The sequence below is a fragment of the Phycomyces blakesleeanus genome, assembly GCF_001638985.1.
Source record: "Phycomyces blakesleeanus NRRL 1555(-) unplaced genomic scaffold PHYBLscaffold_3, whole genome shotgun sequence".
Taxonomy (NCBI): Eukaryota; Fungi; Mucoromycota; class Mucoromycetes; order Mucorales; family Phycomycetaceae; genus Phycomyces; species Phycomyces blakesleeanus.
Window position 1 is genome coordinate 1108545 of NW_017265136.1, and position 16134 is coordinate 1124678.

General features: G+C 38.7%; 3 protein-coding genes across 3 annotated transcripts; 1 reads left to right on the forward strand and 2 right to left on the reverse strand.

Moving 5' to 3' along the window:
- Positions 1-3536: 3536 nt before the first annotated feature.
- On the reverse strand, positions 3537-4881 carry PHYBLDRAFT_163590 (hypothetical protein; the record flags this gene model as incomplete). The annotated part of the gene is made up of 5 exons (XM_018434837.1): positions 3537-3611; positions 3766-3881; positions 4007-4316; positions 4486-4611; positions 4753-4881. The coding sequence occupies 5 exons, from the start codon at positions 4879-4881 to the stop codon at positions 3537-3539; spliced, it is 756 nt and encodes a 251-aa protein (XP_018296523.1).
- A 4892-nt stretch (positions 4882-9773) lies between these two features.
- On the reverse strand, positions 9774-12202 carry PHYBLDRAFT_185215 (basic-leucine zipper transcription factor; the record flags this gene model as incomplete). The annotated part of the gene is made up of 3 exons (XM_018439048.1): positions 9774-11759; positions 11882-11944; positions 12130-12202. The coding sequence occupies 3 exons, from the start codon at positions 12200-12202 to the stop codon at positions 10240-10242; spliced, it is 1656 nt and encodes a 551-aa protein (XP_018296524.1). The 3' UTR covers positions 9774-10239.
- Positions 12203-13224: 1022 nt separating this feature from the next.
- Positions 13225-15086, forward strand: PHYBLDRAFT_74616 (hypothetical protein; the record flags this gene model as incomplete). Its single annotated transcript, XM_018443028.1, has 3 exons — positions 13225-13296; positions 13441-13756; positions 13919-15086. Coding segments are annotated over 3 exons (1489 nt in total), but the record flags the coding sequence as incomplete, so codon positions are not given.
- Positions 15087-16134: the final 1048 nt, after the last annotated feature.

Sequence of the window (16134 nt, forward strand, 5' to 3'; positions counted from 1 at the left end):
AAATAGTTCATTCCAACAACAACATCAAATACAACAACAACAAGTACAATTACAAGTACATCAACAGCAACAGCAACATATCCAACAACAGCGTAATGGTTATTCACAGCCATCATCACCTACTGTAGGGTGCTTACCACCATCATATAATGGTGTTAGTATGAATTTTTATGATCCGAATATTAGTATGCTGGATACTGCGCCTGTGATTCCAATTCACCAGCATGTGCAAGTGCAAGTACAGCAGCAGCAGCAAGTACAACAGCAGCAGCAAGTACAGCAGCAGCAGCAAGTACAGCAGCAACAAGCTCAGCAACAACAGGTTCAGCAACAACAGGCTCAGCAACAAGCTCAGCAGCAGCAACAGCAGCAAATACAGCAACAACAGCAAGTACAGCAAGTACAGCAAGTACAACAACAACAACAAGCCATGTTGATGAACCGCACACAATCAGCTTCTTCTTCATTAGCGAGTGAATCGACTTTATTATCAGTTCAACAAGATACTGGCTATCAGATATATGGGGATCCTAGTCAGGGGAACTATCGTAGGAACAATGTTTCAGGTGTTTTCCAGCAAGATCCTATGGGTTACTCACATCTCCATGTTATGGCTATGGGAAATAGTGGTATTCCAGGAGATGGAACTTATGAACACCTGGATCATTCTCAAGTTACTGACCCTCCATCTTATACCCCTTATCAACAATTTATGCCATTATCAGCCGAGCAACGGCAGATTATGCTAAACGAATCACTTTTGGAAAGATCCGTGGTTGCAAACATACTTCCTGGACAGTCTATGATGGGACTATTGATGGAAGAGCCTGATACTTCTTGGAACTATGCCGTTCAGCGTGATGGATAAAGACCAAGATCAAGATCCCCCCCCCCCCCCCCCCCCCTTCCCTTTACCTTGCCTGATTTTCTTATTTTCTTCTCTTTATTTCTTTAAGAAAGAGAAGTCTTTTTTTTCGTATTATTATTATTATTATTATTATTATTATTATTATTATTATTATTTTAAATTCTTTATATTCATTGTCTTGATTTACTTTACATAGTCGCTTTATTCTTGTGCCTGTAGTCTCATCTTGAAAGTGCTTCTTCTTCTTCTTCTTCTTCTTCTTCTTCTTCTTCTTCTTTATTTTATTCTTATTATTCTGTCGTACATTGTTTTTTCTTTTTCTTTTTCTTTTTCTTTTTCTTCTGTTTATTTTATTTTTTGTTGTTGTTGTAAATCAGTGTTAGTTCCATTTCAATCAAACAAATGCAAGGTCTTTGCAAGATGAATATTTATTTAACAAAAACAAAAAACAAAAACTCGGATGCTACTACAGAATTTTTTATTGTATTTTTTGAGCAAAAAAAAAGGGGCTTGATGCTGAGGCTACTTTCTAAGAATACTCGAAAAATGAAATCTTTTTTCTTCTTATGTTTAGACACATAAGATTTTATTTAAATTGATCAAATTACATTTTCTCTTTATGCTTGAATATGTGACAATTGATCCCTGTGAAGGTATTTCACAATTGACAATGTATTTTGTGTGCTTAAAGTACAGATACCTCAGGATATCTACAGAAAATACTATTATTGATATTCAACGGTTTTGATCTGTGTACTTACATGTGATATACAGTGATAAACTTGTTTGTGCTGTATATAAATATAAATAGTTTATGGACTTGAAAAGAATAAAATAAAATAAGGTTCTTCTTTCTCTTTCTATGCAAAATATGTATATGTTACCTAATGTCATCTGGTAAAGCAAAAGATTCTTTCTTGTTAAAACAAACGTTATAAATTTCTCACCTTTCATTTGTCAAATTCCAGATAACATTGGGACACATCAAAGTATCTACCAGTATAGTTTTCTTGGTATTATATGGTTGGACTGATAACAGGCAAATAATAATTATAGCAATAATAAGACTACAAACAACACACTATTTCCAAGCATTAGTTTTTTTCTTTTGTTGAGCTTTCCCAACAATACCCTACTGTCTTATGTAGATGGAATTAGGACATCTCTAAACCATTCACTGATAATATTTTGCCGCAATAATTTATTCAGATTAAAAATGCATTTTCATATTTGAAATTTGCGTTGTTAGCCTTCTAGTTATATTCCGTTAACCTGCCATTAGGCACACTGGGCATGCTTTGCAGGCAAGCAATCTTTACTTACTAGAGATACAGATGCCAAGACACATTTGGTGATAAACTATTTCTGAACATAAGCCATGTAATCTTCAGTTCTCATTCTCCTCAATCCTCAATCCTCTTTTTTTGTAACACCACGGCTCTTTCTTCTGTTTCCCAGGCATAAAGTCAATCTATCAATGCTTTGCATTGAAGCCAACCAACAAATACAAAAAAAAAAGATGTATTCCTAACCATAGAAATGCATTATTTTTTATGTTCATTTTTTTTCGCTTGTACTCGACACAAACTATATTGCTCTCCAATAAACAATACCAATAAGAAGAAGTCAAAACATGTAAATTGGATATTCTGTAATACAAACATCAATAAAGCAATCAATCAATCAATCAAATAAATAATCAGGCTTCTCAAGATGAGATATAATTACTTGTCTTGAACATTATTTTTAAATACTACTTGGAACTAAACAATAAACAGCTGGGAAGGTTGGTTTCCTAGGAGACAATCACTACTTATATCAAGTTCCTCTCATACTTTTTTCTTTCTTTCTTTTATTTTAATATACAATTTTTTGAAGTTTTATTCAAAATTAAGCGATATAATTTCTGATTCCAATATTTGGGCTATCTTTCATTATTATGCTTTAAGATTTTTAATGGCTGTGGTGGTAATATATGTTGCGTGATTTTTTTAAATATTTATTTTACAAATGGAGGTTTGTCAAAAACAGAAACAAAAGCGTGGCTTTTGTGTATACTATGAGGGTATAACCAATAATTAGCAAATTGTTGGTTGATTGTGATTCCAAGGGCTTTGGCTAAACATACATAAGATGGAGAGCCGAATAGCTAATATTATAAATAAAAACATAGCCTCCTAAAGTCTAGAACTAATTTAATGTTAAATGATTCTCTTAAAGTAGCATACCCCAAAAAAAGCGAATGAATAAGTATCGTCCTCAAGGTTGCAGAAATATAAGTAATTTCAACAACTGGTTTGTACCAAGTTTTTTTTTCAGGCCTTTTAAACCAACCAATTTTATTATATTTTCTTACAGATTTATTGATCTAGTAGTATATAGTGCTATTTTGTGGCTCTATTTAATTTTTACTTATAGTAATAATAAAAATATCAATACTTCATTTGCCTTACTGGATAATCTGCACTTGTACAAAGAATGACACTCAACAACGACATTTTTTTTTACGTTTCAATTACGCAAAAAAGGTGTATTTCATATCGCCAAGTAAAGATATATGGAGAACCAACCAAAGTGCTACTATACACAAACTGATATTACCAGTTACCCGTCGCCCCCCCCCTTTTTTTTCTTTTTTTTTCTTTTTTTTTCTCAGCCTACAACTTCTTTAGGAAGATTCCTGTTTATACTTTTGCCATAACTCAAAGTCCTGCATATAGGCTTCTACGAGTTGTTTTTGGATCTATTATGCATAAAGCATCAATATATAAAATACTTGGCTCTCTCGCGTATTTTTTTTTTGTATCAAGGTAAAAAAAATCAAAAAAGAAGTGAAAAGAAAGAAAGAAAGAGAGAGAGAGAGAGAAAGAGAGACAGACAGAGTCTGTGAAAGGTACCTGAGTGGGAGTTCTTTGTGTCAAGCTAACCCGGTAAGCCTTTGGTCTCCGCCTATAATCTCTATTTTCTGCAAACTGGGATGTGGATACTTCATTTGCCTGTACCTCTTTTTGGGCTATTGCATATAAACGAGAGGCAAATTAATTAATTAATTAAATGTGCTCAAAGACCTGTCAAATTCTTTTCGCGCCTTAAATACGGCTAATAATAAGAATAAGAACAAGAATAATTCACAATCACCTTGGAGCTGTTTTGCTTTTTCAACTACTTGCTCGAATCCCGCTCGATCAAGGTCTAGGTGTTTCACCTGATTCCGTTGCCGAATCTCCTGGGCCTTTAGAACGCATTCGACATATTCTCGATCGCGTGCTTGAACGGACATCGGTGTTGGTTCCAAGGCTTCAAAGGCAGTCGGGGGCCGCGAACCTGACACAGGGAGAGGGTACACAGCATAACCGTTTCCGGCCGTATCCGAAAATTGTGTGTTCTTGTCAACGAAAGACACTACAAAAGGTGCCTTTTGGTAATAGAAGAGTGAGCTAGGAGGCTCCTATATACAAATAACACAACAGCCACAGGTTTCATCATATTAGTCCTTTGTCTTTTCCCCCTTTTTTTCCCATTTTTATTACTCTATCTATCTATCTATTTATTTATTTATTTATTTGCACTTCTTGTTTTCATATCTTTTTATTTTTATTATATATATATATATATACCGGCTCATTTGAGATGCCGCGTATGCCACGACTCTTCAAAAGACAAGAGCGACTGTGCGCTTTAAAGGAGGCTGCAGGGACACGGTGCCGACGGTTAAAGGGGCAGGTTTTGAGTTTTGCTTGTGTCTATCGAAACAAATAAACATAAGGAAAATAAATGGGATCTTTCTTTTAAGTCTTTTATAAATATTTTTATATTTATATATGCATTCTTTTGGTATTTTTTTTTGCAAGATGAATGCATTTTTTTTGTTGTTATGACCAAACCTCTTGCCATTGCTTAACATTCTCACGATTCCAACCTAATGACCCAAGAATTTTGTCTAATGATTCGTCTTTTTTAAGAAATCTTTGTTTTGCATCTTCAAGTTGTTTTAATCGTTGTTCTCTGGACATGTTGAGGAATGAATGACCAAAAAGACGCCTTCAATTGTATGGATTTACATTGACAGGTGACGTACTTTTTTTTTGACATTCCGCCTATTTAAACATTTGCTAGATCATCAAAGAAATGCGCCTCGTTTATGATCAAACGTTTGGTACCATATCAAGTGTTCAGGGCATTTCCTACTCGCCTACTCTCCTGCTCTCCTCCTGAAGGTTTATTTTGTCTATAAACTGTAGGAAGTCTGGAATGAATATTAGCGGAAAACACTAACCAGGCGAGCATGTAACACAGATAGTGAGATTCCAGTTACACATTTAAAGAATTCTTTGTGGCCATGGAATAACTACCCTATTGTATAAAGGTTACGGTTGTCGTATATGTATATATACATAATTAGTACACTCTTATTAGTATTACTATATAATTACTATATTATTTTTATTTTTATTTTAGATTTAACTAACAAAGTATAGTATACTTTTATATTTATATATTAAAGTTGTATAAATGAGATTTATTGAAGAAGCTTAAATTTAAGCAGGTCCTTGTAACTTGTAACTTGTTTCTTGAAATCTCTTCTTATATGAGGATTATTATTACTATTAATATTATTGGTAGATTAAATCATCCGGAAGAATGGCCAGGAAAAGAAAAATGGTCAGATTTAATAGTCAATTATTAAGTGAAAGGAAGTATGCCGATGTCTGAGTGTGGTCTGTCGGTCTTCAAGCTACTTTGTTGTTTCGTGTGCTCGAATATAGTAGGATTATTGGCTTGTATAACAGTCGTTATACGTTCAAATACCTTTGCGCCATTTGCATTTACCCAATGGCGGAGGGGATGTAATTCCACTTCACTTGAACCAGCCCATTTGACTGGACATTTATTTTGTGTGTGTGTGTGCGTATTTGTGGCGAATACATGACACAGTATGTTTAGGATTCAAGTAAATTATAGGATTGAATGCGAATGTCATAGATTTGTATATATGCATGTATCTATCTTTGGTACCTATCCCGGTCTTTCTTAAATATAAAGGTATATAAAAACATTTATAGTACTTTAATAAGACTAAGAATATAGCGTGTGACGGTAAAGAGAAGTCCTGGAAGAAGTGTGCCACTGAAATTGTGTATCCATCCCTTCATCCTCAGAGGATTCTAAAAATACCTTTTACAAAGTGAATACACAAAAGAAGCTTTGTCCAAAAGCAAAGAAACTGCCGATTAGAGAGATGAAATTTGGTGGCGATGCAGATCGAGGTTTACTTTATCGCTTCTTTTGGAAGAATTGTACGCATCTACACCAAGCCAAAATGCCCAACCCGCTTCGGGGCGCTCGGGGATAGAGCAAAAAACTGGAGGGAAGCCCATTCAGGCTCAGAATATGGCGAATTGTAGAACCTTCGTTATTCGAATTGCTTGTACGAAAAATCTATTCAGGGCCATTTTTTTGGAAATCTGATAGCCGAGAACACAGCATGGATCACAAACAGTAAAGTTCTGTATTATTTTGGACGACTCGACCAAAGACAAATAGACAGACCAATTGTATAAATACTCATTGTCTTTTCCCTCCAATTTTCCACCCCTCATCACAGCAAGTCTTTTTTCCGTTTATTTTCTTTAATAAATATAAACGTACTTAATCATGAAGATTGCCCTCAGCTTGTCTTTCGTTGCATTTGCCACGGCCGCCTCTGCAGCCTTCATTCCTCGCCAGGAAGCAGAGTCGAGAGTTTATCCTGCTGATACTGATATTAGCCTTTTGGGCGGCAACTGGTACATCACTGCCCTCTCAAAGAACGTCTACAGCTCCACACACTCGGAACTCGATGCAAAGAACCTTGCTCTCAGCTGCCCTCAGACATACTTCAATGTCCCTACTTCTTCCCAGATTGAGGGCACTGGATCTAGCATTGTCAAGACCGTCGGCACTGGAAACATCTCTGGCGGAAACACCACCTCTTCTGAAATCTTTGTACTCCAACCTCCTAGCGACTATATTGACACCGAAGACCACCAACTCTCTTTCTCCTTCTACTCATGTAAGAATTGCTATATAGCTTACTACTATATAGACTATGCTCTTAACTCATCACATTAATTTTCTTTAGCTCAATGGTTTATTGATGGTGCAAAGTGGAACAGTCTCACTGGCGAACAGGAACAGCAAGGCTCAGTTGCCGTTCCAGGTCTCAATGGCGTGTCAGGAAACGTCAACATCAAGTTAATCTCATCCCAGAACAACGCTGATTTCGACACCCTTTTCCTCTGGCTCGATCCCGTCTCCTCGACCATCTCTGACGTTCAGACCTCTACTTCAAGCTCGTCTTCTACCACTCCCGCTAAGAGACATACCCATACCAAGCGTTGCGGTCACCCTAAACCCCCTGTTCAGCCTCCTGTCGAGTCTGAATCATCTTCCAGCTGCTCTGGTGAGGACTGTGAAACCTCCAGCAGCAGCCCATCTGGCTCTACCTCCACTTGTACAAGCGCTGGTGGTGCCGGTTGCGAGTCATCTAGCCATGGACCATCTGGATCTACCTCCGCTTGCACTGGCTCTGGTGCTGGTGGTGCTGGATGTGAGACCTCTAGCCACGGATCTAGCTCTTCTACTGAGTCTGGCTCTTCCAGCCATGGTTCCAGCTCCTCTTCCACTGAGTCCGGTTCCACCGAGCACAGCTCCAGCTCTTCTTCTACTGAGTCTGGCTCTTCTAGCCATGGTTCCAGTTCCTCTTCCACTGAGTCCGGTTCCACCGAGCACAGCTCCAGCTCTTCTTCTACTGAACACAGCTCCGGTTCTTCTACCACCGAGTCTGGTTCTACTGAGCACGGTTCCAGCTCCTCTACCACCGAGTCTGGTTCTACTGAGCACGGTTCCAGCTCTTCCACCACTGAGTCCGGCTCTACTGAACACGGTTCCAGCTCTTCTTCTACTGAGCACAGCTCTAGCTCCTCTACCACTGAGTCCGGTTCTTCTAGCCATGGTTCCAGCTCTTCCACCACTGAGTCCGGCTCTTCTACCGAGTCCGGCTCTACTGAGCATGGTTCCAGCTCTTCTACCACAGAGTCTGGTTCTACCACTGAGTCTGGCTCAACTGAGCATGGTTCCAGCTCTTCCACCACTGAGTCCGGTTCCACCACTGAGTCCGGCTCTTCTACCGAGTCCGGCTCTACTGAGCATGGTTCCAGCTCTTCTACCACAGAGTCTGGTTCTACCACTGAGTCTGGCTCAACTGAGCATGGTTCCAGCTCTTCCACCACTGAGTCCGGTTCCACCACTGAGTCCGGATCTACCGAACATGGCTCCAGCTCTGGTTCTACCGAGTCTTCCGGCTCCAGCTCTTCCACCACTGAGTCTGGCTCTTCCTCTGGCTCCTCTGAGTCCAGCTCCTCCACCACCGAGTCTGGATCTTCCTCTGGCTCCTCTGAGTCCAGCTCTTCTACCACTGAGTCCGGCTCTTCTACCACTGAGTCCGGCTCTTCTACCACTGAGTCCGGCTCTTCTACCACTGAGTCCGGCTCTTCTTCTGGTTCCTCTGAGTCTAGCTCTTCCACCACTGAGTCCGGCTCTTCCTCTGGTTCCTCTGAGTCTAGCTCTTCCACCATTGAGTCCGGCTCTTCTTCTGGCTCCTCTGAGTCTAGCTCTTCCACCACTGAGTCCGGCTCTTCCTCTGGTTCCTCTGAGTCTAGCTCTTCCACCACTGAGTCCGGCTCTTCCTCTGGTTCCTCTGAGTCTAGCTCTTCCACCACTGAGTCCGGCTCTTCCTCTGGTTCCTCTGAGTCTAGCTCTTCCTCTGGCTCCATCGAGTCCGGCTCTTCCACCACTGAGTCCGGCTCTTCCTCTGGTTCCTCCGAATCTAGCTCTTCCACCATTGAGTCCGGCTCTGCTTCTGGCTCGTCTGAGTCTAGCTCTACTGAATCTGGATCCAGCTCTACCTCTAGCTCTACTTCTAGCTCTTCCAGCTCCTCTTCTACTACCACTACAACCACTACCACAACTACCACTTTCTCTTATACCCTGTACGCCGCCATCCTTACTCGCGGCTCTTCCATCGATGACGTTACCTTCAACAACATTTTGAGCGAAATTCCCCTCAAGGGTGTTGACTCTACTGTCTCTGCCGGCTGGTTCACTAGAATCGCTGACACTTGCAACGAGTAAATAGTAATAACCATAGCAATAATAATAATTGTAATATTCTAGTCTTAGTTCTCTCTCAGTGTTACTACTATATATCTATCTGTATATCCAAATGCGCAGCCAATGTGCAAAACATTAGTATTTTTTCTTTTCTTCTTCTCAATTCTTCTGCTTTGGTCTAAATTTACTATAGACAAAGCTTATTGTATGTATAATACCTTGAATAAAAATGTCATCATTTTTTTTCCTCATCACCAAAAACAAAACAAATTTAACAATTCTCTCAAAGTATTGTTTGCTTATTTTATTTTCTGAAGATTTGTATATATATATATATATTATGTTTGAAATAATTTATATATTTTGTATCCATGACATTGACTAATATTTTATTACTATTACGTTTGATATATTCCAAGTAGTAGCAGTTGGTTACAATTTATTTTGCTTACAATTCATTCCCATCCCTTTTGATCAAATAGACACACACAAACATATATATAATTTATCTTTTGCTTTACTTTGCATTCCAATTGTTCCACAAGTCAGGAACATGGGGCATATCATTGGCGCTCTATAAATGGAACCTAACTGGTACAAACATAACCTACCGGAATCTTTTTTTTTTTGAAATCTGAAAATTGTGGGGTGACTTGAATTATCGATATATGTCTTTTTCCAAACCGGAAACTGTTTTAAGAAAAATGTTGGTTAAATAACTTCCTTATCTATTGTGACAAAAAATACAGAGCGTGGGGAAGAGGAACATTGCTCTTGCCTTTTTTAATTTATTATTTTTTAAATTACATGCGTTTTATATTACAAATTACTTCCTGTTAATACTTATTTCACAAAAAGAAAAGAAAAAGAATGACAAGAAGTTGAATGAGAAAAAGAGAGAAAGAAAGAAAAAGGGAGATAGGGAATGAAGAAATGAGAGGAGGAGGAGAAAAGTGAGATGAGATAAGAAAGTAAGAGAAAGAAGTTTTTTTTTGAGTTAAAGAAGTTCTCTGTAATGTTGAAAGAAAAAGAAGAAGAAGAAAGTTAAACACACACGAGAGGAATGATGGAAAGTCAAATTTTTGCTTTTCGATGTATAAATTCTTACAAGGGCGGAGGGGAGAGAGAGGAAGGAATGAGTAAATAAAGGAATGAAGTAGGAATGAGCAGGATGAGGAGCAGTAGGAGGAGGAAGAATAAGAAGAAGATGATGAGATTGTCTAAAGTGTCCTTCTCCCCACAGATTCACCAAGACCACTAGTATAGACATCATTTCCCATGATAGAAGGTATGAATGCTCTAGCGGGTGTTTCCATGGTGTAGTCAGATGAAGATAAGGTTTTTTCGGGTTGAATAGGGATCTGAGGTCTCTGGCGTGTTTGGAGTACAGCGAATAGATCGTCCAATACTCTGCCACTATTCGCATGGGTTACAAAATCTGGCTGGTCGTCTCCATTGGCACCTGTAGACAGTGGATCTAACTCGTCTTCGAAGAATGGATCAAAGTCAAAGTCAAGCTCGAGGGTTTGTGAAGGATCGAATGCCCAAAAATCATGACCTGGTTGTACCATCTGCTGCGGATGTGACAAGGCGATAGGGTGTCCAAGTCCTTGTCGCATCGTATCACTCGAGTCCAATCCTGGGGTATTGTATATTGTTTTTTGGGTATCCCCTTGTTGTTGCTGTTGTTGCTTTTGTTGCTGTTGTTGTGCAGAAGAAGAAGCAGAAGCAGAAGAAGATGACGCAGAAGAAGAAGAAGAATAACCAGGGTGAGAAAGAGTGATGGGATATGAGCGTAAAGGAATCGGGGAAGTTTGGGAGAATGGAGGTGTGTGAGGTGTGTGAGGTGTATGAGGTGTATGAGGTGTATGAGGCGTGTGGGGAGTGTGGGGAGAAGACAGATGATGGTTATGGTTCAAAGGTTCGATTTTCCTTCTCTTGGTTAATTCTTGGTCGTGTAAGGTAGGGTTTCCGATCGTGCACTGTCCTTCCTTTGACTGTCGTTCCGTTGGAGACATAAAGGTAGTTTGATTAGGAGCACGCAATGGGACAGGTAGAAATGAGCCTGCTCCTGATGTCGATGAACGTTTGAGATCCGGACGATTACTATTACTATTACTATTACTATTATTATCAACAGGAATATGGCCCAAGGATTTTTCGTCAGACGCAATTGATGATCGTTTAGATTTGGAAGGAATTATAATTGTGGTGGTGGTAGTCATAGTTCCCGGAGAATACGGTGTTTCCCCACACTCTTCGTTGTCTGAATTGTCCTGTGCGATTTCGGTAGATTGCTGAGTAAGTAGTTCGTTGTCATGGGAATCCTGCCCTGTCCGCGAATTCCCGGGCATTATTGTACTCTGTGTATTAGATGCGGGGGATGGCATAGATTCGCCAGCTACCTCTGCCAATCGTCGTTCTAGATTGTTGACTGTTTCGCGAAGCCTTTTGTTTTCTTGTCGAAGTTGGTCCATTTCCTCCTTCCAATGTTCCATTTCGCCGGATCTCTTTTCGAGATCTTTTACATATTGCTCCCGTCGTTGTCGAAATGCTTTTTGAGCCGCTCTGTTCTGAGCCGCTCTTTTGGAAGGAATAACGGCTCGATTCATTTTAGATGATGGGAGAGGGGGGGTGTTGTAGACACGCGGGAGGGGGGGATGCGCTTGGTGGGGGTTTGAGAGCGAAGACTCGGTGTGTCGAGGCATGATATAGTTACGAGACTCTGGTGAGGGCTGGTCTGTATTGATAGATAAGACATATTGTACAAAAAAGCAAACAAACAAACAAACAAACAAACAAACAAAAGACAGGGAGAAAGGGACGAAGGAAGGGAGGAGGTCAATTGTTACTGCCTTTTACCTTGCATCATTGGGTTTATCCAAGGTGTGCTTTCTACATGAATTTGGGAGGATCGCCTGCGGTCTAATGGGAATAATAAATAAGTCAGGATGAGTTGATTCTTGTTTAATTGAGACTCTAAAAAAAAGCTAATGTGGAATTGCTGCATGTATATATATATATATATATATATATGTTTGTGTGTGCATATGTATTTTTTTTTACCAAATGTATAATGAAAATGAATGGAGGGGTCTTTAAAGACTTACCCTGGGATGAGTTGTGTAATGAATCGATTGATTGAGATTGTGATGGTCTTGCTTGAAGAGGCATAGAGTACATTATCTAAACCCAAGGTGATCTATACCAGTGCAAGCCGTATTCTTTTGTGAATTTAGGACAGCACAAGAGAATCAAGCAATGTGAAATTGGGTGATGATAAAGATAAAGGACAAAGGTTGAGATTATTAAGTAACAAGAAATATATATATAAATATAAATATAAAATATATATAAAAAAATAAAAAGGAAGTACCCCACTGTTTTTTAACAATTTTAGACGATTATAGGACCGTCGCTTGACCCTTTTTGGGGGGTGCCTACAAAAAAATGTACTGAAAGAAAAACAAGTGCTATTGGACAAGCGCTGGCTGAAACTCGTTTCTTTTCTTTTTCTTTTTTTTTTGTCTTGTGATAAAGATGCGCCTGGTGAGTATCTGGCTGGCTAACCTGTTGGTTGACTGACTAACTGACTGACTGACTATCTGCCTTTATATGGCTGAATATCTTGGCTGGCTGTGTTTTTCTAATTGTCTGCATGTTTGCCTTTGTCCGCCTTACTTACTTACTTACTTACTTACTTACTTACTTACTTACTTTCCTACCTACCTACTTACTTCTCTCCACCCCCCACACACACACTTAAATTGGGTTGCTTTTATTTAACGCTTGAATAAAAGCAAGTCATAATATAAAAAAGATGAATTACAAAAATAAAGGTACTAGTTATTATGTATTTTATATGTGTATATATAAAAAATATAATATTTGACCTGGGAAAAAGATAAAAGACCAAAAAAAATTGGATTCAATTGAATATAAGAAATTACATTTATTCCTCGGAATTACACTTTAGTGATCTTGTACGGCCTTGATAACATAAGCAAATCCAAAGTCACTTTTTTTGTATTTCAGGACCAGTCAGCCCTTACCAGTTCTATTGGATTTTATTTTATTTTAGTTTTTTTTTTCTTATAAAGTCTAAAAGACCAACTAGCAAAAAAAAATATCAGATATATATATATATATATACGCACATTTATCGCAGTTCTTTATTCATTAACCTCTTCTTCTTTTATCATTACAATGTCGGTTACTGTCCCTGTCTACGATACCCTCGAAAGCATCTATGACATTTCTTCTGTTGCAAAACAAGGGTAAGCAAAAATATCACAAGCTTCTTCTTTTTCCCTTCCTTCTTTTCTTTTCTTTTCTTCTTCTTTATCTTCCTTGTATACACTCATACATTATTCTTGTTATGATTCTGTAATAACCTAAACTTCTCTCACTTTATTCTCCAGTGTTCGCTACAACCGACTAATCGACCAGTTTACCGAGACTTATGGCCGTAAACCCGAATTCATCGTTCGCTCCCCGGGTCGTGTCAATCTCATTGGAGAACATATTGACTACTGTGGTTTTGGTGTACTCCCAATGGCCATCGAACGTGATGTAGTCATCGTTGGCGCTACAACAGACGCAGATTCAAAGACCCGCCTTACCAATGCGGATCCCAAATACCCTCCCAGAGAGTTTGATTATGAAGGAAAGGAAAAGGTGGTTACAATTGATGCCAGTGAGCTCGAATGGTCCAACTATTTCAAGTGTGGCTACAAGGTAAAGCAATATATCCATTTATCAATTGCATTGAATCGCAATGGCTTGCATCTTGACAATTCAAAAGATATCCAAGGAGCTAATAGAAAAAAAAACAAGATATTATTATTATTATTATTATTATTATTATTATATTTTATTTATTATTATTCCTATTTTTAGGGTATGTTGGAGCGTGCCAATCTTGACAAGCCCAAGGGTCTTTCTCTTTTGGTTGATGGAAATGTACCAGCCGGTGGTGGACTGTCTTCTTCTGCTGCATTTGTTTGTGCATCTGCCCTGGCCGTTATTGTTGCTAACAAGTTGCCATCTACCAAGCAAGAGCTGACCGAGATTGCGATCGTGGCCGAGCGTAATGTGGGTGTGAACTCTGGAGGAATGGACCAAAGCGCTTCCGTATTTTCCGAAAAGGACTATGCGCTCCGTGTTGAGTTCGTTCCTCGACTTTCAGCCCAGCGTGTCAAACTTCCCCAGACAAAGCCTGCTCTGGCTTTTGTTATTGCCAACACTCTCGTAAAGGCCGACAAGTTTGTTACCGCGCCCCGCCACTACAATTTGCGTGTCGTCGAGACCAAGATGGCCGGACTCTTTCTTTCAAAGGCGCTCGGATTGCCAAAGACAGTCGATACTCTCAAGGAAGTCTTGGATCTCTACTTTGCCTCGTCTAGCCTGACCGAAGAACAGAAGCTCACTCAGCTGCTCGAACGTGCCGAAGAACTTTTCCCCGAGGAAGTTGCCAGCGGAGGAAACGGTTATACTCTCGATGAAGTTTCTGCTATGGTTGGCTGGTCCAAGGATGAGCTTCATGAAAAGTACATGTCTAGATTCCCAGTCCAGACAGACTTCTTTAGAGTTCGCCAGCGTACACATCACGTACTTACCGAGGCTCGCCGTGTTTACCAGTTCTCTGATGCGTGTGAAGATCAATCGAGTGACAACACCGTCAAGGTTCTGGGTGAATTGATGAACGAATCCCAGGACTCATGCAAGAACATGTTTGATTGCTCGTGCCCGGAAATTGAGCAGATTTGCGAAATTGCTCGTCGTCACGGTGCCTATGGTGCACGCTTGACCGGTGCTGGCTGGGGAGGATCTACTGTGATGTTGACAGATGTAACTAACGTGGATAAGCTGATCAATGCTATCAAGGATGAGTATTATCGCCCAACCTTCCCAACCATGTCAGAAGAAGAGTTGGATGACGCCATCCTGTCCACAAAACCATGCAGTGGCTCTGCTGTGTTTGATGGATTTAAGCAATAAGGTGTTAAATTTGATATTTTGTGTGTGTGTATATATATATGTATGTGTGTATAAAAGGCAAATAATAATAATAATAATAAAAATAAAAATAAAAATAATATTAAAATAAAAATAAGATACAGTATGAAATAAGAGTCATGTATATTGACATTGGCCTTGATTTTGACCTTGATTTTGACAATTGTCTTAACAAGGGTCTTGGATTTTGTGTACAGCACATTTACCTTTACTCCCCCACCTTACTTTATTCTGTGTTACTAAAGCCACAGGTAAAAATATATAGACTTTAATGCTATTTACACCATAAAGAATAAAAAAGAAAAAGAGAGAAAAGCTTAATGTTTATCAGTAAGTATCTATTGGTAAAAAAGGGCCTATAATTCAACTCTTTTGAGATATGTATCTAAAAGAAGAGAGTAAGAGATATTTTGGGTAATTGGATCTTGTATTCAATTTGTACATATTACCACTAATTTATTTATTTATGTTAAGGTTTTCTTTTTTCTTTTTCCTTCCCCACCACCATCATTACTACTACTACTACTATTCATAGCCATGACTCCATTTGCTTACACAATAAATTCAACATAATTGAAACTAATTAACTATCAATGACATCTTATCTTTTGGCAAATATATATAAAAGCTGCCCATAACTCCTTCAATACTTTATTATAATAGACTCAATTGATACAATTACCTGACTGAACCCAAGCCTGGAAAATATCTAGTTTCCTTTACCTTACCTTTAGACTATTTGAAAAATCAAGTCAAATCAGATCAAATCAGATTATTATAACTATATGGAATCTACAAATAAAAATGTAGCATTAGATAACTATACTTTAAATAAGATAAGATACATTAATCTTGTATATCCATGCAGATACAACTCTATCACTTTATCACTCTCCTTGTATTTTCCCTTTCTTCTTCTTCTTCTTCTTCTTCTTATTTTTGACAATGACCATGATATACAGTAAATGATATCATAGTATGTACAAAATAAATAAGCGAATAAATGCGGGCAACAGGGCAAGTTAAGTTACACTGTATGAAAAAAAATGTATTACAAGAACATCACTTTCTTTCTTCGCAATAGGATACACAAAATT